Source organism: Sander vitreus, chromosome 2 (assembly GCF_031162955.1).
Source record: "Sander vitreus isolate 19-12246 chromosome 2, sanVit1, whole genome shotgun sequence".
NCBI lineage: Eukaryota > Metazoa > Chordata > Actinopteri > Perciformes > Percidae > Sander > Sander vitreus.
In genome coordinates this window covers 22,675,810-22,701,791 of record NC_135856.1, presented here as the reverse complement: position 1 = coordinate 22,701,791, position 25,982 = coordinate 22,675,810, and the positions used below count along the sequence as shown (strand labels likewise).

The window sequence follows — 25,982 nt, the reverse complement described above, 5'->3', positions numbered from 1 at the left end:
AAGGTTCAAGGTTCTTTATTAATTAATCATGTGCACAACAATAAAAGTAGTGCTTGGCAATGACAATCAAAGGATTCCTTCTATTTCTATGCTCCAGACTGCTAAACTCTCCGCACAAATCCATTGTTTTCATCAGCATATAATAGGGCTAAAATGTAAACAAATAAAATATAAATTAAGTAGCCTAATACATTTGTGTAGACGGTATTGCAAATGAATAAAACTAAATGTAAAAACAGAACAGTTTGTGGCTGGGCTGGGGTAATTTGCGTCTTAAATTGATAATCTTTTTTGTCTTTTTTCCTGTAGGCCTACCGATGGATGTAGAGGTCCCCTATGGATGCAAGAGAGCGCCTTTTATCAATAACTTTATGTTTCTTGTGTTTATGCCCAATTATGTCCACTAGATGGCGAAAACCACAAGGATGATAATGAACGTGTACATTTTCATTTTTTATTTATTTTGTTTGTCCATTCACTTAGTGTATTTCTATGGGCGCAGTGCCAATTTAAAGCAAGGAATACGGTACCGCGGGTTTCATGCTAGCCAGATTCTTCAAGAAGATGTTGCACACTCCGATACAGGAGGTGGCGGCATGCACCTTCAACGCTGGTTTGTATTAATTTACGATTAAGAAGACTGACTAACGTTAGAACAGTCGTCCCTCCACTACTGCCTGTTCTGTCACATGGATGCAATTAGCTGACGTTTAGGGCTAAAGGCACAACAAACAGGCACTCTGTGGATATTTATTAGCCTAATATTTCATTCGCAGTGACTTTCAGGTAAGACTTCTCTTGTTTCTCGATAGCCAGGAGCGGTTGAAAGTTCAGTTAACGTTACCCTCCGCTAAGTGTTAAGGCTAGCTAGCTAAACTTCATTAACCGTGGTTGAGTTATGGTAAGCTAGCTGTCAAATCTTCAACGCAGACTGTCATGATCGAGCAATAAAATAACAAATATACGGACTGTCATTCAATCTCACTAGCACCGTTCGATATAAAACTACCATAAAACTAGTATTTTAAATCGGTTTTTAGTAGTTAGCTAACGTTAGCTGTTAGATGGCCAAGGAACTAACATGTTAGCAGTCACATTAGCATGAGAACAAGCCATTACCTCAGCTACTGTACAGTGAGTGCAGTGTAAAGCCAGAAATCAAGGTGACATGTGTACAGATTACAGATGACGCAAAGGATGCTTATGTAATCTGTTTTAAGTTAAAGGATATTTAACTCTACTTAACATAATAACAGATCCCCTTTTATTTAATTAGAAAAACTCACAGAACACTGTTGGAGCAAATACATGATTGTGCAGGATAAATAAAAAGACAAGAAAACAAAAAAAAACATTTATTAACAGTTATATACAGACAAGTAGGTATGAAAAAATATGTATATAGACAACAAACATGCAGCATCTACCATACAAGTCAATCGTCACTGTATATACAGGGTAGTAGTGTGGTTGGTACTGTATATACAGTTAGTGCAAGACTGCATGGGTGTGTAGAGAATGCCAAAATAATGATGTATCGGTAATGTAATAAGTTATTCTGTATAGAGAGGTAGTTTTATACATCTATTGATGGATATGGAGCAGGAGTGTGACTACACAATAAAATTGAAACAAAAATCATATTAAAATCGAATACTGATTTAAAGCAGTCCCGCTCATTGATATGCAACATTGACTACAGTAGCCTAATATACCAAGAGATACTGAGAGGATAGCTACCACGGTAAAAAACAGAAAAACGATTGACAAATTTATATCAGCAATTACTAAACAATATCAAAACAATATCCCTTCGTTGTCCAACATTTTTGTTTCTTTCCAGGACTGTGCCAGATTCTGGATGGAGTCAGCACCGACGTTTTTATTGTCTTGTGTAGCCGCAGCCAGGGACCTCAGGGTTCGGGATTCAAGCCATCCTATACATCAGCGAGAGAAGAATGGTCAAGTATTTCTGTAATAACACAGACATCAGGAGTATGTGGGACCATGTTGTCTCTGCTTTTTGGCAGAGGTACCCAAACCCATTCAGGTATTGTAATATTTTCATGGTCAGTATTTTCATCAGGGATGCTTATTGTAAAGCATGTGGTGGGTGTCAGAAGGCACGAATTTAAGATATTGTATTTTGTAGTGGCACAGTGCCTGGAATGAAAACAATAACCCACAATCACACTTCCTCAACTTTTGTCTAGATATGAGTGACTAGAAGAAAAAGACAAAACAAGACTACAGTACAGTGGGAACATTTTGTTTGTTTTTAGTAACTGCTTACAATGAGACTTTTCACCAGCTACAGTCATTTGCAACCAACATCATGAGAAATATCATGGGAAGTTGAAAAAGGCGGCTGCGCTTCAACAATGGAGATTCTTAGTGGAGTGCTAAACCCACAATCCAATAAGCATGTTCCAAAAAGTAAAGAAGTAGGACAAACTACTGTCATTGCGCTTTTTTAATTGGGCTCACATTGCAATAAATCAACGCTGAGATGTGCTACCTTTTCTTCACTTTTTATATTATGGGAAGTGTTTACATTTTCAGATTAGTATTGATGGATTACGGCTGTCACAGTATCACATTTTCACTATGCAGTTTAAACGGCAAATCACATCTTTATAATATAAATCCCTCAGTAGAGGACCTTTGGGATAAAGAGAAGTTATTGGAGTGTTTGTAGCCCTGCAGGAATCCTACAATACAATTCAGGTGAACCTACAACTAAAGAGCCCTCAGTCACGATTAAGATCGTGAACTGAGAAAACAATAGTAATAGTATAATAATAGAGAAGTAAAGTTTAGCATAGCCGTAGTTGTGTGGTTAATCGGTTATACTCGCGTTATGACTTGACCTAACAACATCTTGAGGAATCTTTGCTCTATATTATACACAGAAAACACACAGACATTTTCTTTTAATTGACTGTTTGTTTGGAAGTGGACCTCTGTTTTATGTACATTGACACAGCAGATTTTTTTGTTTGTTTTGTTTTCGCTTGCTGTAAGGATTTTCAAATATTCATACTAGCCATTAAGAGATCCCTTTTATTAAAATGCTTCCAGTGGAAAAGATGAGTGACAAAATCCATAGCAAGAATATATTCAAAACTTAAACCTGGGAGTTAGCCAAACCAAGTGCGTATCCTCCAAAGTTAGTTTTTTTTAAGTACAGAATTTCCTCCTTGTGTTTCCACAGTATTCCTTGCTGAGCTGCAGTGGATGTATAGTAACACAAAGACGGAATTTGGTACAAAAAAGACTTTGAAAGATATCCACTTTGTTTGTCTATCCCAGACTGCTGAGGCCTCATATAAACATAAACTAAACTTAAAAATGTATTTTTGCAGAAGATAGGGACTGCTGAGGGACGGGATCTCTCATTGGCCAGGAATGATTAATTCAGTGTTTATATGGGCACCTGACTATTTTAAGACAGACCTAATGACACACATGGCTGTGTGTTTTTGTATCCTTCAGCACCCATGTTCTCACGGAAGACGTTGTGTACCGCGAAGTGACTGCGGACCACCGGCTCCTCTCCAGACGCCTCCTGACGAAGACCAATCGGCTGCCTCGCTGGGCGGAGCGGCTCTTCCCCACCGGCATGTCTCGCTTGGTGTACATCATCGAGGACTCCATCGTGGACCCTGTCAACAGGAGCCTGACCACCTATACCTGGAACCTCAACCACACAACTCTCATGGTGAGCTGTCTGATTATCTGTGGTTGCTTTTTGTGTAGCATTTCCCTTTCTTTGTTATGAACCTTTTTTACAGCAATTTCCCCGTAAGTCTTTGAAAAATGTTAGCAAGTTTTCATCTACCGGTATGTCTCACTGACCTTGTGTACTCGGCCTACACTACTAAGATAAATCTCTAATATTCATTTGCCTGGAGCATTTTTTGTCTGCCTGAGTTTCTTAAGGTGGCTACAATGAATATTTTTATAACATCAATGTATCTCAATATAAAGCTCCCCTTAACTTTATGGAGCTTTATATTGAGTTTCAGGTAATTGTTTAGCCGTCTGCAACTTTACTGTTTTGATGCACTCTCACCGCTCTTATAGCTAAAAAGCTCTAATAAACCCACTGTACACTACTTGGTTAGCACCAAACGGCAGACGGACACAGTTGGCGCCGAGATGGTGAACATAGTGGAGCACTTAGCAGCTAAAGAGTCTATTATATATAGTTGGTAGAGACTAAGCTAAAAGAGAGAGAGTATTGGTCAGAAACACAACTCCAAATGAATGATAATGTTGCTCCGTAATTGCTGGATGTGTAGATAAGCAACTGTTTGCTAACAATTTCATTATTTAAACTTAAAAGGTAATGATATATCAGTGTTGTGTTTACAACTGCCCCCGAGTGGCCAAAAAAAAAAAAAAAATGTTTTTGCTGACCTCCAGTGGTTAAAGTTATCACATTGCTTCAGTGATATAGGAGAGTACTGACATCTGACATCACTGTTAGATGTCATTACAGGTGCAGCATTGCATACCTCTTACCACACTCAACAGTTGTGCAGTGTGTTAAGTTCTAGCAAAAGCTGATTTATACAAGAATCCAGATTTGTATTTTCTACAATTCAAAATCAATTCACAAGTTAAAAAAAAAAAAAAGATCTTGTTCATTCATTCAGTATGTTGGCGGAGTAGAAGAGCCTGAACTCTGTGCCATGACTGCGCAGTGCAGTCAGGTGTAGCTGCTAACCCCAGAAGGGAGGAGGGAATATTAATTAAACCAGCCTTATCTTCAAAGGAGGCAAGCGTTTGAACGCACTTCAGATGTAATGATCTCCCAGGGAAGAAGGGCCTTGACACAACTTGTACATTATGCAGCTTTAATGTGTGCTTTTTTCACACTCTCACTGCTGTACACTGTACGCTAATGCAGGATGGATTTATGCTACTCATGTTTTTTATCCACTGCAGCATGAAACACAACCGGAAATTAAGCCAACTAACTGGTTGTGATCAAAGAAATTGTCTGATCCGAGCATCCAATTCAAATTGTAAATCGGCTCTTAAGCCCCTGTGTGTCGAAAACTAGATACAATAAAAAAAAAAAGACAAATTAAAAGCGTTCCACAGCTTTGTCCTTTACCTCAACCGGCTGTCACTTTTCTCTTTCCCCATGTTAGTCGGTTGAAGAGCGTTGTATTTTCCAAGACTCTGTGGAGCAGCCAGCCACCACCAAGCTGAAACGGGAGGCGTGGATATCCTCAAACGTTTATGGCTTCTCCAGACCTATTCAGGTACTTTTAATCTTTTTGCGCAATAAGTAGTTACTAGGGGTGGAACGGTACACAGAAGTCACGGTTCGGTTCAGACATCACGGTTCGGTACGAGTTCGGTACAATGGAGAGAAAAGCAAAACAAAAATGTAGAAGGCAAATTCTTTTTTTTTTATTGTGCAGGCTGTACCATCTAGTGTCATACAGTCTCTCCCCTGAGCTAGCTGCAACAGCCTGGTGTGTAAAGTAAGATGTAAACAATAAGTACCCCAAATCATCTCCAGACTCCATCTGTAACTTGTAAACAAAATAAGACAATCTGCTATAAAACAGAAAATGCAGCATCTCTGTTCTCTGCAAAGACAAACTAAATTACCTCATTAATGCAACTTTCTCACGACGTCTCCCGGCCATTTTTTCACCGCAGAAAGCTGCTCCCTGCCTGGCTAAAGCTAATATAGTTAGCCTAAAGAAACAAGGCGACTGTCCCAACTAACGTTACGGTTCGGAGCCGCGACGCTGGAAAAGTACCACTAATCCACAACAGCAGTCTTATCCACCACTCTCTCGCCTGTACTACTGGAACTGACTGGTCCTCTAACTCTTGTGGGTCGCCACCACTCACCATACTCGTCCTTAGTGCTGCTATCTCTGACTCATTAAAACTGCATACATAGGCAGAGATCGGCTACATAGGCAGCGCGCCAATCAGCTTCAGAGCTAAGGCGGGGCTACAGATTAGGTGTCCCTAAAGAACCCGCGTATCTAACCGTAGTTCCGCATTACATTAATTAATTTGCACGCACACAAGTTTTATTTATTTTTATACCGTGTATTCTCCGGGTAAATTCATTCACCGAACCGTGACGCCCGTACCGTTTCGGTTCAATACGAATACATGTACCGTTCCACCCCTAGTAGTTACCCATGCTTGACTCAACATGTTCAACTATTCTATATTCTATATCAATGTAACGTAGTTTCTTTTCTATCATAGTCTTTTTTTTTCTTCTTTTTTTTCTTTGAAAATAGCCATCATGGTCTTTCCATAAGACAGCTATGAATTCATCAGCATAGAGGTGTAATAGCAGTAATATAGTAGCAGCAAAGCACACTAGTTCCAAGGCCTTATTTTGATTTGTAGGTCAGAGAATGGGCAGTAGAGGCCTGGGAGCCTGTGTGCAAATGCCAAAATAAAGAAGTGGGAGATGTGAGGGGAGAAGTGAAAACAGTGCCAAAAATATGTCAGCCTAAAATTGTTACTATTACTGTAGATGTGGAAGATGCCAGGCTTGCTTTGATATCCCCAGAGAAAATGAGAGAGAGGACTGTTAGCTAAGTGTTGTTTTTTAGCTGTCTCCCCTAATGTAAAGCCATTTCCTGTTCTGTCTTTTCCCAGGAGTTTGGATTGGCCCGATTCAAAAGTAACCAGGTGAAGGCCATGAAAGGGCTGGAATACGCACTGTCCAACTTACAGGGTACGTACACTTCACCAACAGAAAGCAGAAAGCAGAAAAGTGCAAGAGAAAATGGAAGAGGGAAACCGTTTATTTTTAACTGTTGTTATTTCTGGAGAGGTGAAACTCATATGAGAAGTATGGCTTTCTTTCCTCAGAACATTAGATGCGACACATTGTACACTATTTAAAAAAACAACAACTTATTTATGTTTTAATTTATACAATTTCTATTCTTTGGATACATGGATAAACATCCTCATGATGTGTTTTCATGAATCCGGTGAGTGTAAAAAAACAAAAGTGGCTTGCCCCAGACATTCAAATGTTAATGTTTACCCTTCCAAGTTTGAAGCAATAATTACTCTCCCATTGGAAAGTTGTCAGCATTGCATAGAAATTTACCCCGAAACAGATTAATTTAAGCAGCCTAAAGGCCCTTGTTGCTGCTTAGAAATATACTGAATAAATACCGTGGCTGCAGAGGTATATGAAACCATGGCAACTACAGTGACAAACAGCTTGGACTTCTGAATTTAGACTCAGACCAAAGATTTAGGCAGTCACTGTTGCATAAACAAAATACTGCCGAGCAGGCCATATGAAAGACACTTAAAAAAGAAAGCCTGTCCCCCAAGAGACGAAAAGTGGAAGGACTTCAATAACCTGATAACATAAACACTAAAAGACTTTAGGCCAATTAAAGGTGCTGTCTATAAAAAATATGGGTGTTCACTAACAAATACTGGCAGCTGTCTAAAACTACAGTATCTGCAAAAATGTGTGTCATCCATCACAACTAGGGCTGAAACTAACGATTCTTTAAATTATTGATTCATCTGTTATTGATTTAATTGATTGATTGGTACATTAAATGTCAAAAAGTAGTTTTAAAAAATCGCTCATACTTCCCTAAACCCAGGTCGACACATTCTAATCTCTTGTTTTGTCCAACCAATGGTCCAAAACACAAAGATATTTAATTTAATATGATAGAAGACAAAGTTAACCAGAAAATATTCACAATTGAGGAGGTGTAAGATGTTTTTTTTGGGGTTTGAAAAATGACTTAAATCCAGCTCTAATCCCAACTCTTTATTTGTCATGAACAAATACTTTATCCTTCATCAGACTTTGAAAATTTACAATTTTTAGAGACAGTTTTTGCCTGACTTTAATTGTTTTTAGTTTTTTTTTAACCTTTATTCATCCAGGTAAGTTGATTAAGAACAGATTCTCATTTGCAACGACGACCTGTCACATTCACACAGTTACACATTCATACCTGGAAGCTGCCCAGTATAACTACAGTCTGATCTGCTGGTCACTGAGCAGCTCCACTGGAGCAGTATTTTTTTTTAATCTTTTTATATATATATATATATATATATAATTTTATTTTTTATTGTATAGATGAATCAATGCAATACAAAACATGAATTTTTGAAAAGTACATTTTAATGATCAGGGGTTATTTTAAATGATAGGAAGCCATTAGATGGCGAGGTAGTGCCTTATTTGGCACTAGGCTCTGATGAGTGAGGTTTGTATTGTGCTACAAACTGTGTGTTGTGCTGATGCAGCGTACTGTTGTCTGAAAGGGCATTCTCCTATTGTTGTGATTCTGTCCCACTGCCCCTTTGTTGATGGCACTGCAGGGATTGGGATCAGGCTAAACGTTATGGTAAGTATGTAAGCAGTGGGGCATCCACCTGCCATCCCAGGCCTTGCCCAGGGTTGTCACAGGATGCCATATATGAGCCTCACACAGTAGATAGTGTAGCTGAGGTAGTGACTCTCTCCTCTTGTGTTGTTTATGCAGATACACACTGTATTTGTCCCCGAACCTCTGAGTAAAAATGACTCAAAGGTTGATCTAGTATTGAAGTAGATAGTGTTTAGATAGTTTAGTTGACCCTACTGTCAGATGTGAGACTGAATCCTATAATCGATACTGTTGTGTTTGTTGTTTTCCAGTGTTTTAAATCACAAACTCTAAACTTGACTTGATGTTTGAAAAACAAACACATGTTGTTTTGCACTTTAGAGATAAAAGATAAGATAAAATATTATATTACATTTACAATGAACAAATCATATGTTATACACATAGACTGTTTAAACAGTAGAGGGAAAATCTATGGAAGCCCTGGGAGGCAAGTGAGAAAAAAATATCAATTTTCTAAGTCTGATTTAAATTATTTTTTCTCTTGTGTTTATGACTTAGGACAGGTGAATAAAAAAATGTCTGTCTATTTTCGCTCAGCTGACAAGGGCAACGCCTCAGTATGGATAAGCTCATTGATTTTTACTTTGACCTGGGCATTCAGCTGATATACTGCTCAATGGGCATATTTAAACTCTGTGTTTAAGTTCTATGATTTATATTTCTTATGTATGACAAGATTATGTGCAATGTCAGAGGTGTCGCATGTGGTGGTGAACCAACAGAGAATTATCAGAGAAGAACAAGTAAGTATCAAATAAGAAAAAAAACTAATGTTCTTTATTAGACAGTTAAAAAACAGCTATAACCTAATTAGACACCATACACCTAAACAAATATTTTATGAAATATTGATTAAAAAACACGCTATTTTTGCTAAAAGAAAGTTGGAAAAGAGGCTATGATGAGCCCTGGTAACCGGACATCTCCTTCATAAAAAAAACAAAAACAACAGAATATTGAGTTCTAACCGACCAGTCTGATGTGTGTAGGGGTCTGTGTGGTTATACTGTAGCAGCTTGTGTTGTTTTTAGGGGATTTAATGCCAATGCTTGCATGGCACAGATTGAAAACCCACAGGTCTGGATTTTTTTTTGTTTTTTTTTTCCTCTCCCTTGTCTCTTAGAGCTTCTGTAGAACCTTTTGTAACTTTGAAAATAGTGTCAATTACTGCAGTTTGCCATTGTATGGCAGTATAGTCAATGATAAATGCTGAAGAACAGAGAGGACCTGCAGTGTTGTTTTGCCATTTTATTCAGTTTTATTTTGAACTATCAATAAATAAATAAAAAATCTTCTCTGATTGGACAGAATAGAGAGAGTGAGGGACAGGAAGGGTTGGAGAGAGCAGTGTCATGTGTGGGATGGATTCATGTAATGCTGTGATTACATGCAATGCACCTGGGTCTGTGTGCCTGCTTTTTATTATTTGCCTTTATTGATTAGATTGACTGTCGGACACAATGCTCATCTCATAAGTCCACATGCATTGCTGCTCGCATCAACTGCATGAGGTCCTAACTTCAACAGACATTTTACTGTATTTATGTTTTGTCCGAATTTGATTTCTTCAACATCAGAATCGTTTTACATCCTGCAACACTAAAGTCAAATGAACACTAACCTTTATGCTGAACCTAATATACGTACCTGCTACACTTAAAGGTGCACTAGGTAAGACTTATAAAACTAACTTTCTGTCATATTTGCTGAAACTGACTCTATGTTCGAGTAGAACTACATGAAGCAGATCATTTAAAAAACAATCCAGCTCCTCTGGCACCACCTACAGCCTGTAGTGTGATTTGCAAAAATCCACCGCTCCGATGCACCAATCAGGGCCAGGGGGGGTGTCCAACTGCTTGTCAGTCACTACTCATTCACATGCATTCATTCTCCCTTGTGGGGGGAGGGTCTTAGGAGACCGTGTTTGGGTAATCATCTGAGATTCCACAGTACCGCCTGCCTCACTCTTGTAAGACTGCCATGTCTGTTTTTTCCAGACATTTCCTTCAGAGGAACATAAACCCCTAAAACATCTTTAAACCTGTCACTTAACAGGCAAACACAGACTATGGGAGTGCTGAGATATTTCTGATAATGTAAAAACTCCTGAGGGTGGATTTGGAACTTTTTTTAAGGTGCTTTTATACGAGTAGGGAATTCAGTCGCCTTTCACTTTCAGCAGAGTTGGTGGGGCCTCTGCACCAGACTGTGCGACATAGACACATAGAGAAAAAAAAAAAAAAATAAAACACATAAGAAATCAACTCAACTTTAGTGAGGAACAGGAAACATGTTAAAACCAGTTGGGCCGCAATTAGCAGTCAGCTGCCAGTATGACACCTCTCAGCCAGTGTAATTTTAGTAAGGGCTGACATTGATCACCTTTCACTAAAACACGCATGGTGACCATAAGATGGGTGATGTCATAGAGGCATGCAGGGATTTCTTTTTTTTAATGTTGCTTATGCAATTAAAGCCAATTTGCACGATTTTTTGTTTTGTCTTTGTTGTTTAAAAGAATAATAGGATGTAGAAATCAACTGTTAAGCAGTTTTCACATTAGTGAAACTGGCCCCTATAACTTCCCAAAATCCAGTCCCCCCAGTTATTGTCAGTCTCCAAATGTGAAGAGGTTTCTCCCTCTGTCAGCATGCAGTCACCCTCGCAGGACACACATCTGCTGATTTGTCTGAAGGAAGCAGGTCGTCTCTGCCCTCTTTCTGTTTTTCTTAAGGTTTTTTTACTAAACGCTTTCAGAACTGCCTTAATTCTTTGTGGCATTGATTCAACAAGGTGCTGGAAGCATTCTTTAGAAATGTTGGCCCATATTGATAGGATAGCATCCCCCACACCAGTACACCACCACCACCAGCCTGCTCAGTGGTAACAAGGCATGACGGATCCATGTTCTCATTCTGTTTACGCCAAATTCTGACTCTACCATCTGAATGTCTCAACAGAAATCGAGACTCATCAGACCAGGCAACATTTTAACAGCCTTCAACTGTCCAATTTTGGTGAGCTCGTGCAAATTGTAGCCTCATTTTCCTATTTTTAGTGGAGATGAGTGGTACCCGGTGGGGTCTTCTGCTGGTGTAGCCCATCCGCCTCAAGGTTCTGCGTATTGTGGCTTCACTAATGCTTTGCTGCATACCTCGGTTGTAACAAGTGATTATTTGAGTCAAAGTTGATCTTCTATCAGCTTGAATCACTCGGCCCATTCTCCTCTGATCTCTAGCATCAACAAGGCATTTTCGCCCAGAGGACTGCCGCATACAGGATGTTTTTCCTTTTTCAGACCATTCTCTGTAAACCCTAGAAATGGTTTTGCGTGAAAATCCCAGTAACTGAGCAGATTGTGGCACCAACAACCCTGCCACACTCAAAGTTGCTTAGATCACCTTTCGTTACCATTCTGACATTCAGTTTGGAGTTCAGGAGATTGTCTAGACCTGGACCACAACCCTAAATACATTGAAGCAGCTGCCATGTGATTGGTTGATTAGATAACTGCATTAATGAGAAATTTAACAGATGTTCCTAAAAAAATCCTTTAGATGTATGTATGTATGTATATATGTGTGTGTGTGTGTGTGTGTGTGTGTGTGTATATATATATATATATATATATATATATATGTGTGTGTGTGTATATATATATATATATATATATATGTGTGTATGTATGTGTTTTTATTATTTTTTGAGAACATAGCTGGAAAACACAACACACAAACCGACAGACAGCACATCCTGAGTAATAACAATTACCACAGTCATAATTAAATTGAATACAAAGTCGTTTTACAAAAGTAAACAAAAGTCTGTATACATAGTCAAAATAAAGGAATATCCACAGCATGGTGCTTTACATTGGACACAAGACATTAGTCCTAACCCTGAAAAGAATGTCAGCACAGAGTCCCAGCCAGATCTTATCGAACACACCTCCTATCTTCATTTTAAAATCTCAGTCTCTCCAGATGTTCTGTTTTTGCCATTTCTCTCAACCACAAATACTGTATGTGGGTACAGAGTCCATTTTTCACACACGCAAGATTAACTTCTGTGCAATCACCATTCCAAACAAAACAGCCATGTTTTCATACTTATTGGCTAAAGATAAGGAGCTTATTGCTCCAAGGATGGCTATGAGCGGCTATGGCTATGATCTATGATCAGGTTCCCACCGCTTCCCAAAAGCCTCCGAGAAACAATAAAAGATGCTTTTCCAATATGTGTAAAGTTTACTGCATGACCAAAAATAATGTGTAACACTATGGATCATAGACTTACAAAAAATAAAAAGCTGTGTAACTTTTCCCTGTAATAATAGTCTGTGTAACACCTTAAACTGTATAAGACTATGTCTGACATTGACTGAACAATCTCTTTTATATACTCTTCAAACATTCGTCCCAGACTTCATCTTTTAGTTCTACATTCAGCTCGTCCGCCCACTCCTGTCCAAGTCCAGATGTGTTCAACAGAGCTCTGTCATGAAGGATCTGATTTAAAAAAAAAAAAAAAAAATAGAAGGGAGAACGCCCCACAAATTCATTTATTGCTTCCAGAGACTCATGCTCGTTCAAGATTTCACAGTTAGGCATATGTTTTCTGACATAATGTCGGATTTGTAAATATCTGAAAAAACTAGACACAGGGATATTGTTAACCGCTCGTAACTGTGCAAGTTTCCCTTAATATATAGGTTGCTTATATTACAGATACCTCTCTGTTTCTTTCTTAGGGAAACTGCTCTGTTGTGTTGTGATTCTGGCTGTTGCGCTCACGTGTGGTACTTGAAGTTTCAGTGTTGACAATGAGGTCAGGCACAAATAGGCTGTGCAGCCCATGGCACTGAATCCAGTGTGAGGCCAATCCTAACAGAACACAAATATGGGTGTGGTGCTCACATCAAGACTTTTTCAAAAGCATTTTCTCTTTTTAGAGGAAGTTCATAATAATTTAGGTTTTGTCACCTTTCCATCATCGTTCAGGCATGAACCTCTTTACATAAATGTGATGGTAACGTGACATGTAGTAACATTTCCATAACTCTTTCAACACCGCACAAGTCTGAATTGAATGGTGTCAGATTACCGTAAAGGCTGCTCATCATGTTCACCCGGATTAAGATCACTGTAACACATTTACTATTGATCTGCTAAAATAAAAATCATGAATGCATTATGAAATACTGTAAATGAGCCAATTTTACATTGTTAGAGATGTCAGATTATGCCAGATCACTCTCTAAAAATCATTTCCCTGTCACTTTGCACCCGGGAAACCCGGAAACGAAAAAACCTTGTACAACCACAGTAATAATCAGACCAGCTGTCTCCCGTCTTATATTTTCCATTTTCATTCATGCCAGAAGCATCAATAAATACATTCATATCCAGCAAAGCACGATTCCAGCTTGTTTTGCTGTCAGACACTATAGAATAGACCAGCTCGATGGTCATTAATTAAGCCTTCGATAGCATACATTTTACATCCCATTACTGATGCATCCTGTGAAAAAAAACAACGGAATTGTCCCTGTCATTATACTTTAAAAGTTAGCACTGTTTTCTAGCAGTACGATGTTTCCTCTCACACACCAGGTGCCAGATATCTCGCTCCCACGGGGCATTTTTCTGAAAATGTTCTGTCATGGCTAAACAAAGCCATAAGGAGCATTTATGTAATAGTCACCTGTGTTTGAACAACAAAAACGAAACAAAAACTGCTTGATAAAGCCAGCAGTGTTGCGTATTCCATGTCTGAAAAAGGCTAAAGATAACACGTTGTTGTTGTCCTGTCTGTCTCTGGACTCTTACAGGAGAGACGCCCCAGCGGCTGCTCAGGGACACAGTGAAGGATGCATCAGAGAAGGCCAAGGAAGCAGCCAAGAGCCTGGCGTCAGCTGCTACTGTCCCAAAGAAACCGCAGCAGTACGTCTGACAGGACAGTGTGTGGGGCACCGTGCAGGTGACACCAACTCAACACAATGCCTTTTGATCATCTTGACTGCAATGAAGTTTTCTGGGAACTCGCTGATTGCTGGTTATTCTTTGTTTTTTCTTCCTTTGGTATGAAGCAGCCTCTCTTCTCTACGATTGGACTTTAAAAAAAAAATTCTCTCACTTTCTGTCTTGGTTAAATCTCAGGTCCTGAGGTTTTGTCTGAAACACATTGCCTTTGTGGAAGCGTTTAGATTGTGACCAGCAGCACCTTTTGATGCTGTAATTACTTCAGGTATAAATGCACATGTACATGTCTTGCCATATATGTCATTTATCTATTTTAATTTAGTAAGCTTATTTTCATACAAAATTATAAAACTCTTCTTGAACAGTTTGGCACTTTGGAATTCAAGTGATATTATCAATACTATTATCATCATCATCATAACTGGTCTAGCCTAAAGTTCACATTAGACCAAATCATAATACTGTGACTGTGTAGTTTTAACTAAGCTTAAGCAAGCAAGAACAAGGATTATGATTTGATGGTTGCACGCATATAGACAGTGAACCTTATTATATTATGGTCGATTTCCTCATGCTTTCTTCCTTATTTGACATTTTCTGGGGTTGAGACTATACTTCCCACTTTCAAACACATCAGTACATAGTGAGGCAAATTCACAAAAGGATTGCGCGGCTTTTAGGGCCACTAAACCTGCACAAATAAGACAAAAAAAACCAGTGTCATTCTCAAAGACCCCGAAAAGGGTGAAATGCTGTTCGCACATATTTAAATGAGGTAATATGCATACATTTTGAATGCATGCGTTTGAAAACAACAACAGCACCGACTGGGATATGAAATCCTAAATACAGTTTCTCTCTGTCACGTTTAAATTCCTTGCCTGACGTTTTGAGGAATGCCTCATCGGTCAGGACCTGTAGATCTCGGCCTGAAAATGTCATTTTTTTCCCCCTCTTTCTCTCTGCCGTTGTTCCGTCGTCTATGTTCTTGGTGCAAAGGCAACATTTATTCCTCGCCACATGGATAATTGCCCTCAGCTGCAAAACTTTATGGGCGTGTTTTGCGCTGTAATATCATTAGCGCCATATCCTTTGTGAATCAGCCCGAGTGTTTGTTACTAGTGTCAGCATATAATGCATTCTGTAACACTGCGCACAATAATGGGACATTTGTTATAAATGCTAGGGGTTACCCATTGCCAGAAAGGCCTGAAGTGAAACTTTGATAAGAAGCGAAGGGACTTGTTTGAAACAAATCAGATTGAGCAAAGTTTTCACATCTCCGTGCTCAAAATGACTTTGTAATGTGAATACTCTTAACTGTGTGACTGCGTAACTGAGGTGCGTTGTTAAGACGGAGTCATTTCAACCTGCCTGTTGATATGAAGCTTAAGTAGCGATGAAGATGATACACTATTGTACAGATTTCAGTGATTGCATTCCCTTTTACAGTAGATGGAGTTGTCTGGATTTTTGCTGCTCTAAGACTTGAATTATATTTCATAAATAATATTATACAATATATATTCATGTAATGTATTTTGAAGGATTATTTAGCATAAAGCATTTGTGATATAGGGTATATGTAGGTTTATTTTAGCCAGGTAGTAAGATATGTAAAAACAGCATTGATTTGAGCTTTTAATTGAAGAATTAAAAGCTTTTTTTTGTCACTCATTCAAAAACATTTTCAACCATCCTTGCAAGTTAAAGTCCAGTGTTTGTTGTCTTGTGTTTTCTCATTGTCAAACTAAGCTTTAATAAAATGTGATAAGTTATTTAATTAATTCTCTCTTGTTGTTGATTTCATCAGTTCAACTTTTCTCTGCTGTAACGGAGACAAAAGATGAACTCTGACCTTTAAAAACTAGTTAATATTCCAGACTACAGATCACAGTTTCACAGCTCCACAAACCAAACAGGAAGCCCTTTAGCATCTGAACATGTTTATCTGCATATTCCTGCTGCTTTGTTCAGTTGAAGTTGTCACAGTGCACAATAAGCAGTGTGTAGTTCCATACTGTCTCTCATAAATCATTCAATAGGCAATGATGAGACTGCGGCAACTTTCTGTATAAAACATTTTTTAATTATATTACAATGAGAGAATACACAATACCTTCAAGTGTTTGCTAAAATGTAGCTAGCACCAGATACGCCTGTGTAGACACACTCACACATACAAAACAAAACAAAAAAGGAACTTATATAACATCTTCTGAATGCATTTTACACATTCGCTATAAACGAACATATTCACAGGTCTCTGGCACAGAACTCTCCCTACTCTGCACAGTACAGTGCTAAGCACAGCCACTCGCAACCATCCTCCTCTCAACTATAAATCCCAGCCAGTTCACCCTCTTCTACAGCCTCCAGGTTCTTGTTGGTAAAAAAACAAAACACTCTGGAGCGTCACCCGGTACATAAAGATGCAAAATAAGGAGAAAAGACATAAAGGCTGGGGTTCCGGAAAGCGGGATGCTGACCTAAAGCCTACAAGTAGTTAAAGCTATTTGTCTGGAATCACATAAAGGAGTACAGTACTAATCATTCAGCATAGAAGGTTAAAAAGTGACTATTTATTTGGCAGGAATAATATTTCACTGAAGTTGTGTAGATTCTATAGAAGCACCCTTACTCAGCAGGCTCAGGCTATAGGATCTGTGTGCGCAGACTTCTCTGCCTTCACGCTGCTCTCTGTGCAGACTGCCCTTGGTCTGTGCTTCACCCTGATTTCATCCCACCACCCACCCTCTCTTTTTTTTCGCTGTCTCTGCCTGCTGACTTCCCTAAATATCACACTGTGCTTTTGAGCTCTTAGAAAACCCAACACGCTGAAGTAAATCTCTGTGCAACGGCAACATGAAAGCAAATATCAAACCATGTCTGTGCTTGCTCTGATGACTCTTAAATTACGCTTTGATCTACATAGAAGTTCAGTGACGCTTCTTGACATAAACGTTTGCCTTTTTGCAATGAAGAGAGAAGCTGTAACATCTCCTGTTGCCTCTCCAAGGGTTTACAAATAAGAGCAATTGTGACTAATTTAACAGTCTTCTAGTTCTACAATCTCTGCTTTTTTTTTTTTTTTTTTTTTAAGAAAATAACTTTTCCCAAGGCACATCATTAAAAGAATTTCCATAAACACTAACCATCCAACATTCAAAACTAAATGTTACCACGTCCAGTCAGCTGCTCGAAGCCACTTATTCTCAGTGTGTGCTATGTACATTTTCCAATGATGACACTGAATAATTATAATCTCACATCTGGCCCTTGTCCTATTTACCCTGTCACTTTTCTGCTGGGAGGTTCTGTGCAAGAGAATGACTTTATGCCATTAATATGGTTTGTTCATTTGACCAACAAACTGAAAAAGGACATTTCTGATACAGTCATGTACAAATCCTTTGACAATAATGTAAACTCTTGATTTTTTGCCCTCCTGCAGTGTATGGAGAGAGTGCAGATAGGAGGTCATCAAACAAAATATAGAGTTGGTCACCAAAAAAAAATAAAAAATGCACCACAGAGTCAAAAGCAAAACCATTTGATTTTCTTAAAAACCCTGCCCGCCCACCCTCCCTCCCTCAGAAAGCACATGATGGTAATATTGCTGTGTCTCAAGAGGTCCCCATGATCAATGGGTAACACTATGTTTGGGACGGACCACTGGGAGCACGGAGGCCTTTAAGCTGCCATCAATTGGATTATTCTTTTATCGCTCCTCTCCCAGTGACTCCCATTGAACAAACACATAGTCAACTTATAGTCAACATACATTAATAGTTACATGACAAAAAGAAAAGATAAACACGCTTCAAGCCCAGAAGTTTTGAGCCCTGTTGGTGACCATTCAGGGCGACTGGAAGCTGCCATGGGAGTTTACCAGTGTGAGTTTGTATTTTTTTTTAATTTTTCTGTGACAGAGGCAGCACTGGCAGAGCGGGCGTCAGGAGGGTGGGGAGTGCCTGGACCGGGTGTACAACAACAACAGCGGCTGCTCAGTAGAGACAAAAGGGGCTTCTTTTTTTTTTATAATGTATTTTTTAATAAGGTCTTCTCTTCAAGTGCCCCTTGCTCATGTGTTTTGGCATGGTAAGGGTTGAAATCAAAGCTTTCAGCCCCGCCAGGGAGGATGAGATTAGGAGGAGGAGAGGAGGGGAGTGTGACCTGAGTAGGGACCGAGGACGAGGAGGTGGGGGGAGGAGAAGGGAGGTCGAATGCTCACCAAGGCACAGAATGACAGCAGGAGAGTCACCCAAGGGAGAGGGGCCAGTGTATCAGCTCCCCTGCCCCCACTCTTACTTCAACAAGCCTGACCTCATGTCTGTCTGTCTCTCATATATATATATATATATATATATATATTTATATATAGATAGATATACTCACTCTTTTTTGTCTTTTTATTACAAGAGAACATTTAGGAAAATATAATACAAAATGTAATACAAGAAATATAGACTACACTGGCTAATATCACTTTTAGCGACAAGTAGCTTCTTTTGTATACAGGTTTTTTGTGTTCTTTTAAGTCTTTTGTATTTTTTTGGTCAGACCTGTCATGGTGGACTGGCCCCTTTATATATATTTTTTTTTATTATTGTTTTTTTTTTTGAGGTGTTGGGACGCCAACCTCTAAAGACTGCCAGAGTCTGAAGCCTAATGATTATTAAATGGTCAGAGAGCGACAAAAGCGCCTCCTCCGTCAACAGTGACTATTGTGCAAACGTTACAGACAAGTTAAAGAAGAAATGTCATCTATGGAAATAAGTAACAGATAGCAGACAGCAAAGAATATTGGCCTTTGGGCCAGAAATTAAAAGTTCAACTGAATGTGATTAGTTTGCTAAAATGAACGCCTCTACAGAGAACAAATCATTAGATCTGGCCCTTTTTTTTTTTTTTTTTATGTATTTTCTTCCACATTAACAGCTTTGACTTGTTAATCAGAACAACAACAAAAACCATCCAGACACACATGAACACTGCTTGAAAAAGTAACAAAGCTGTAGAGAAATGCAAATTCAGGGTAAATGGCATTGTAAGCAAAGAGAAGGATCCATTAGTGAAAAAGGAAGATCCACTCTCTGTCAGCACCCACTGGCCATCTACAGGGTAAAAAAAAAAAAAGGAAAGGAAGTCTCCCGTGACACCTCATAGTCCACCAGAATCATTTAAACACTCAGAAGCACCCGCCTCTCGTATTTATTGCTACATCAATTCGCTACTGAGAAGGATTTTAATCAATTTTTAAGGAATAGAGTTTTTAGTTATGAGGCAACTCCTTTTTTTAATTGACATAGTAGTCCATCCACACCGTAGGGTGGTATAGTGTAGTGGTCAGTAGTGTGGAGTAGTGGTTAGGTAACCCAACCAGAGGGAGACGTGAGGGTTTGGACAGTAACTGTACATCTATATACATTTGTTCTTCTCTGCTACAGCTCTGTAACTTTTTCAGTTTGTCTTTGGCCACATTTGGTAATGAAGATGTGACTTTGTGTGCAGAAGTAGCCACTGATAAAGTCCTGTTTTAGGCTACGCAGTTGCAGGAGCACCTCTCTGCACATTTGACACAAACCTAAATGGTGGAAGCATTAAATGAATAGTTTCACATTTTGGGGAACAAAGCTTATTTGACACCATCATGTCTGGTTGCTAAATATCAAGCTACAGCCAGCAGTCGGTTAGCTTAGCTTAGCTTAGCTTAGCATAAAGACTCGGAAATAAATATGTTTCCCAAAATGTCAAATTATTCCTTTAATCTCTGTCCTTATTTTCAGCAGTCAAACGTTTTCGAGGAACGTGCAGGACATCTGCAATAGCTACTCCTGTAAATCTTATTGCGTAAAGGGAAGCTACTGTATGATGTAAATAACTTTCAATGTTGCAAATATTGCAGAAGTGCTTTACCTTTTACACCACAAACTTGGTGCAAAGCCTTTTCTGTGTATTATTGCCTCATGGAGATGACATGAAGCTTGTATACACACACACACACACACACACACACACACACACACACACACACACACTTACTTTACAGAATCCCGATTAACAAGTCAAAGCTATCTATCACACCACAGAAGTCCCCATTAAAACCACAAACTGCTCTGCACTCTATGAGCCTGCGGCAACACTAGGCAGGGGGTTGTGAGGGCAGTGGGAGGGCAGGGCATGTGAGGAGGGGCAGGTTCAGGCAGGATACAGTAGGGTGAGGTAGGGTCAGTGGTCAGGGGGTTCAGGAAGGCTTGAGTGGCATTTCAGCCCCATGTGCTTCCTGGAGAGCTGGGGCCAGGAAAGGAGGTTCAGGGTGTATCACCGTTGTGGGCTGGTCTGATGTAGGTAGCGGGCGGCATTGGCGATTGCAAATGGTCGGGGAAGGTGTCGGCAAGTGGAGGAAAGCATCGGCCAGGAAGCTGGTTGGGAGATTGATGAGCGTGCGGTGTCTAACAGTGGTGCGGCTGCAATCTGTGGGAATGCGTGGCTGTGTAGCTGGTGTCACTGGAGCTGCTCTGGAGGCTGTAGTGGTCTTCCTCCTCCTCGCCGTCGCTGATGCTGCCCACGCTGTCCGCCTCGCCAGGAGTGAACTCCATTCCCTCAATGTCCACCTCTGCACACAAAAAGGAAAAAAAACACGTTTTTTTCCGCACTGTTCAAAACAGAAGAAGTGAGGGAAAAGTGTTTATTTCCACCTAACTGTGGGCATATTTATTAAGGAGCCTGCCGCGCCTGTGAATTAAACCCAGATTTAGGCAGCCATTAACTCTGGGCAAAGAGGCAGATCATTGTGCTCCCACAGCTAATCCCCATCCATTTATAAACAACTGCATGTGTGTTTACCTCATCCAGGATTAATAAAGATACTGAACCAGTCCAAACTAATGCATTTCAGGGGAGTCTGTGTCCCTGGTGAGCAGCAGATTGTGCCTTTAAACTCGGTGTTATGCTCGAAAAGAACTAGATCATACGACAAGTAGTCCAACCGCATCGAAAGGCACAAATATTTATAGCTGTTCTGAATGACGGGGTAAAAGGCCTGCCATCACAGAGTGGGGTGAGACACAACGAATGGTTTAAATATGGGGATAACAGTGCACATTTTCAACAGTCTCTCCTAGAAGGCGTTCATAGTGTTGCCAACTTCCTCACCTCTGCACACCTGGCCAGTCGCTGCAGAAATGGGTGAGCACAGACCCGAAAGGTGTGGGGGGAGGGGGTTTGAGATGCCGTCTTACTATCCAACAAGCACTTCTAATGAAGGGTACAGCTAGCGCCTTAAGTCTCAAGAGATTGGCTGCGGTTTCAGGATCATGGCATTCAAACAGAACCTGAAAAATGCCTCTGACCTCAGAGGATGGCAGATTACCATTCGCATTTTTGTCATTTCGACAGATGAAACGTGACAAAGCGGTTGAGCTGCTACAACCTGCACCAGTACATTACACAAAATCTTATCTACCAGCATCAGTAGCTAGACCACAGGGGCATCACCTGCAAACAAGAGCGGGGCTAATCATCGAGTGGCAGTACACTTGCATCGCAGTGTGGCTCAGAGTTTATCAGTGGACAGCGAGAGGAATGCAAACAGCTGACTGGGTTTACATATAGATGAAAGCAATAATAGCGTTGTGTGTGTTGTGAGCGAAATTTACAAACTGAATATAGCTTCAGGGTATGCACAGTTTTTTTTAATATATATATTTATATATGTGTGTGTGTTTGTCAACCTCAGTCTGAGCCATACCAAGGTCCTTATTGATTTGCACCAGATGTGGTGATCTGCATTGGATTTTTTGGATGTCATAGTTACATAAAGCTGTGACCACAATGCCCAGGACTGTCGACACGATACAGAAAAGGAAGTCTGTTCCTAGAGAGACGTAAGATTCCCTAGAATGAATCTACATTTCCAGTTAAAGCATTTCACAATATGACACGCACACGTCTATATCCGCTTGAGAAAGTTATGTGCGAATGAGCTCGTCGTCACTGATGAGAGAATTCAAATTCAAAATACAAATATTCCAGATTTGGGATAAAATAAGGTTCCATAGTGGACTGCTGGTTGGCTTTTGAAAACCAGCGTACCTTGCTCAGAGTCAGTGGAGATGGTGGAGCCCATGCTGTCGGTGCGGATGCGCTCAACAGATCCGGACACAGAAAGCTGCTCCAGACGGCGTTTGAGGTAGCGGTGCTCTCTCTGCAGCTGCTCCTTCGTGTTTAAAGCCTTCCTGTCCTGCTCCTCCAGCTTCTGCAGAGACACATTAACGGAAAGAATCAATGACAATGTTCGCTGGACACAAACATCTCCATCTTTACTCTCTCTCTCTTTTTTACTGTATACCCGTATACATTTTCTTTTCTTTTTTTGGTATCGTACCATTCGATTTTCCAGAATTTTTTTTCTTTCCCTTGTCATACGTTTCCCTTGCAATAGGAAAACGTATTATGAAGGAACACAAAAGTTGTTCAGAAAAAAAAAAAAAAGAATCTGACTGAGACCTTTCTGTGGCTATGTAGAAAAGGCACACAATACCCCATTTAAATGAATATTTCCAGCATTTGACATTCATATTCAAAAGAAAGAGCAGTCATTGCTGCACACCACATACCATGTATATTCGTAAATAAAACAAAGTAAAACATGTTTTACACGCACAATTACTAACAACATAAAAGCTACCAATACAATAGGGTTTTCTTCCAATTGTGATCACCATGTTATTTTTAGATTTATTATTGATGTTGGATACAGCGTATCTTTACAAGAATTTGAATTCATGCCATACCGATGCTGTTACTGATGTTATCGCATTAAAATGTGAACGCTTATGAAACCAGCGTTTTCTTTCATCTCCTGCCAGACCTCTACCAAACTTCAAAAAGAGATTATTAAACAACAACATTAAGGTAGATTGAGGTAGGTTAGAAAGTCAGAATGAACATAAACTAAAAGTTTGACTCAACCTGGGCTTCGATTTTGCACTTGTTTGCATGTGAAAGTTTTCAGTGGTTAATCAAAGCCAAGGCAAACACGTGGCCCCTTGTGATACGATTGACGAGAATTGGCGCAGATCGTCCGAGAATTGAAGACATGCATGACAAACAGGAAATGAAGGGTTAAAACTTGCTGTGCCTGGATTTTCCACCAACCACAGTGTTGCTGCTTGTAAACAGCAAGCTCAGTATAGCGTGTCCTAAACTGTACTTAAATGAACAGTTCATCCTCTGCATGGCAATAATCTAATAATATTATGCAAGCACTGAAGTGTTATTAAGGCCTTCTCTGTCACTGCCCCTGCTGCATACTTTTTCTGTAAAGTATCTTACATGTCCCTGTGTGTGATCTGCAACAGTTAATGAACCATGGAGGGGGAGTTGACAAACCCAACACTTAAACAAACCCAACATCCAATTATCTCCTTTCACATATCTAAAGATCAGCCACCAAATGTCCTGTATATCCTACTTTGTTGACTCATTTGTTTTCCTTTCAGACTTGGGAGCAGTTTTCTTCTGACAGACCCTGAACCGCTCCGATTGAAAGATTAGAACACAAAATAGCACTTAAAGAAGGCAAGAGAGAAAAACCAAACAGCTCAAAGACAAGGAAGGAGTAGAGCATGAGTTTGGTGCTCGTCAAGAAGAGGACAAACTGGACTTTTCGAGGAAAGTTTCATCCAGTTTTCTTCTGCACCGGAGCTGCAAGTAACAATTATTTGACTCTTTCAAATATTTTTTGATTAATCGATTGTATGTTTAGTTAATGTAAATGTCTGAAAATAGTAGAACATGCCATTGGTAATTCCCTAACCCACAGGGACGTCTTCAAATTGTTGTTTTTGTCCGACCAACAGTTAAGAAACCAAAGATTTTTATTTTACAATGAATTTTGTTTTTCTTTTACTGAAATCGAAAAAACAAAGGCTAACTTGTCAAACAGATGCAAAAAAAAAAACAATATGACATGTCCTGAGCGTTTTATTTCTTCATGTGGCTGTTTTTTTAATACCTTGATGTGCATCTTCGCCCTTTTCAGCAAACTCAGTGTGGTGTGTCTTGTGCTGTCTGGACCCAAAGGCACCAGCTTCTTCAACTGCTCCAAGTACAGCCGTAGTTTGGCACGTCTGCAAACACACAAGCACAGGGTGAGTCAGCAGACATCCACCAGCAGAAAAGTGAGCGGGCACCTACACAAACAGACTGACAAGGGCTTGTCCACACGTCCCTGAAGGGCAGAAACAAATACTGTTCCTCCTATACTGCGACTGTCATGTTCGTCTCTTGTGCTGGGAAACGTACTAAAGCAATATGACATAATCAGGGTTGTTGATGCTCCGCTTTGGTTTCAGTTGTGTCTTTGGGATTGACCGTGGGACGTTTCATGTTCAAAGGGTTGAGGGGGTGCTGCAGAGTCTCACTGGTTACACACATGTTCAAAGCTTGCAGAGGCTCCAGCAAACCCCTTTTAAATCCCTCAGAGGAGTCACGTCCTCCCAGCATGAGAAAGGAAATGTCCCAGACTGATATAGTTACAAAATACTTTTTCATATCATATCATACGGCCAGAGTGTGTACCTCGACAATTACATCTTTCCTCATCAACAAGAGCTGTTTTCACAGTACACCCACGTGACACACATTCAAGGAGCCTTAGTTCCGAGACTTTTCTGTTTTTATAAAAAAGTGTACTATATTTATCGACCCCTGTAGGGTTTGGCCTGCCTGTGTGACTACATTTGGTTGCTTTAGTTTGGTGGTGTATTCACACAAAAGTACTTGCATTGCACAAACCGACGACTCGCTATTTCTAATGTATATGCAGAAGATAACATAATGTGCGCTGTCTAATGGTGCGTTACCATTGTCCATCTCAGCTGTCTATTTAGTTTTTTCCAATCCCTGTATTTGATTGATCTACCAAATGGAAACCCTGCTATACCCAAAAGCTGAATCAGAGTCTTTAAACCCACAGTCACTGGGTGCAAAAACCATTATTGACCAAAATGACGGCCATGAGAAGTTTCTCATCTGTTCTGGTCATTCTGTCAGTTGAACTCAAGACACAAACTGTGGCCCTGGAAAACCTTGTATCCCTGCCAAAGCCCTACAGACCAGCAACCCTGGATCCACAAGTGAACAGCTCCCTGGATGCAGCATTTGGACATTTAATTCAATGAAAGAGTCAGCAAGGCAGAGTTAATCTCTGTGTGGACACTGACTGACTTTCTACAGATATTGTATATTATTTCAAAGGACTGCTCTTATTCACAACATTTTTTATCAGCAGATTACCTCCCCTGTCTGTCATTGGTTCATTCAAATTTGTTCATAAAGGCCTTTCAATCCTCCATTAGTCAAGCTAGTCCATGAACCGTTTCTTTGTTCTGAGCTAGCCTTCCCCCTTTTCTCTCGTTCCTTTGGCTAACTCGGTGTCTCAACGGTAAACAAACTCCCAACAATGCAAGGTCTCCACTGGCCATCGCTGCAACCACAATAAACCTAATCAGAGAAATAAAGCTCTGTCGGGCTGACTGCAGAGCCAAGC

General features: G+C 39.9%; 3 protein-coding genes across 4 annotated transcripts in view; 2 read left to right on the top strand and 1 right to left on the bottom strand.

Moving 5' to 3' along the window:
• The first annotated feature begins 474 nt into the window (after positions 1 to 474).
• LOC144524996 (PRELI domain-containing protein 1, mitochondrial-like) lies at positions 475 to 16,212 on the top strand. Of its 2 annotated transcripts, none has more exons than XM_078261506.1 (6): positions 475 to 613; positions 1,844 to 2,050; positions 3,496 to 3,721; positions 5,163 to 5,276; positions 6,655 to 6,733; positions 14,275 to 16,212. In XM_078261506.1, the coding sequence occupies exons 2-6, from the start codon at positions 1,959 to 1,961 to the stop codon at positions 14,394 to 14,396; spliced, it is 633 nt and encodes a 210-aa protein (XP_078117632.1). In that variant the 5' UTR covers positions 475 to 613; positions 1,844 to 1,958; the 3' UTR covers positions 14,397 to 16,212. The 2 variants fall into 2 exon arrangements, with proteins under 2 accessions (XP_078117632.1, XP_078117625.1); XM_078261499.1 differs by lacking the exon at positions 475 to 613 and adding an exon at positions 621 to 786.
• Positions 16,213 to 16,489: 277 nt separating this feature from the next.
• mxd4 (MAX dimerization protein 4) overlaps positions 16,490 to 25,982 on the bottom strand; it is a 28,006-nt gene continuing 18,513 nt past the window's right edge. The window contains exons 4-6 of the mRNA XM_078261484.1: positions 24,447 to 24,561; positions 22,523 to 22,685; positions 16,490 to 21,044 (exon numbers count right to left, since the gene is read on the bottom strand). Coding sequence (XP_078117610.1) covers positions 20,881 to 21,044; positions 22,523 to 22,685; positions 24,447 to 24,561 — 442 coding nt within the window. The 3' untranslated portion in view covers positions 16,490 to 20,880. The remainder of the gene's footprint in view (positions 21,045 to 22,522; positions 22,686 to 24,446; positions 24,562 to 25,982) is intronic.
• LOC144524962 (uncharacterized) overlaps positions 24,496 to 25,982 on the top strand; it is a 56,861-nt gene continuing 55,374 nt past the window's right edge. Inside the window, exon 1 of the mRNA XM_078261462.1 lies at positions 24,496 to 24,582. The gene's annotated coding sequence lies outside the window, so the exon portion shown is untranslated. The remainder of the gene's footprint in view (positions 24,583 to 25,982) is intronic.

What these genes read in the sequence shown, in the direction of transcription:
- LOC144524996 (XM_078261506.1), top strand. Translation starts at nt 1,959, where the DNA reads ATGGTCAAGTATTTCTGTAATAACACAGACATCAGGAGTATGTGGGAC. An exon ending in AGGTACCCAAACCCATTCAG is followed by an intron (nt 2,051 to 3,495) that starts GTATTGTAATAT and finishes TGTATCCTTCAG; the next exon opens with CACCCATGTTCTCACGGAAG. An exon ending in GCTTCTCCAGACCTATTCAG is followed by an intron (nt 5,277 to 6,654) that starts GTACTTTTAATC and finishes GTCTTTTCCCAG; the next exon opens with GAGTTTGGATTGGCCCGATT.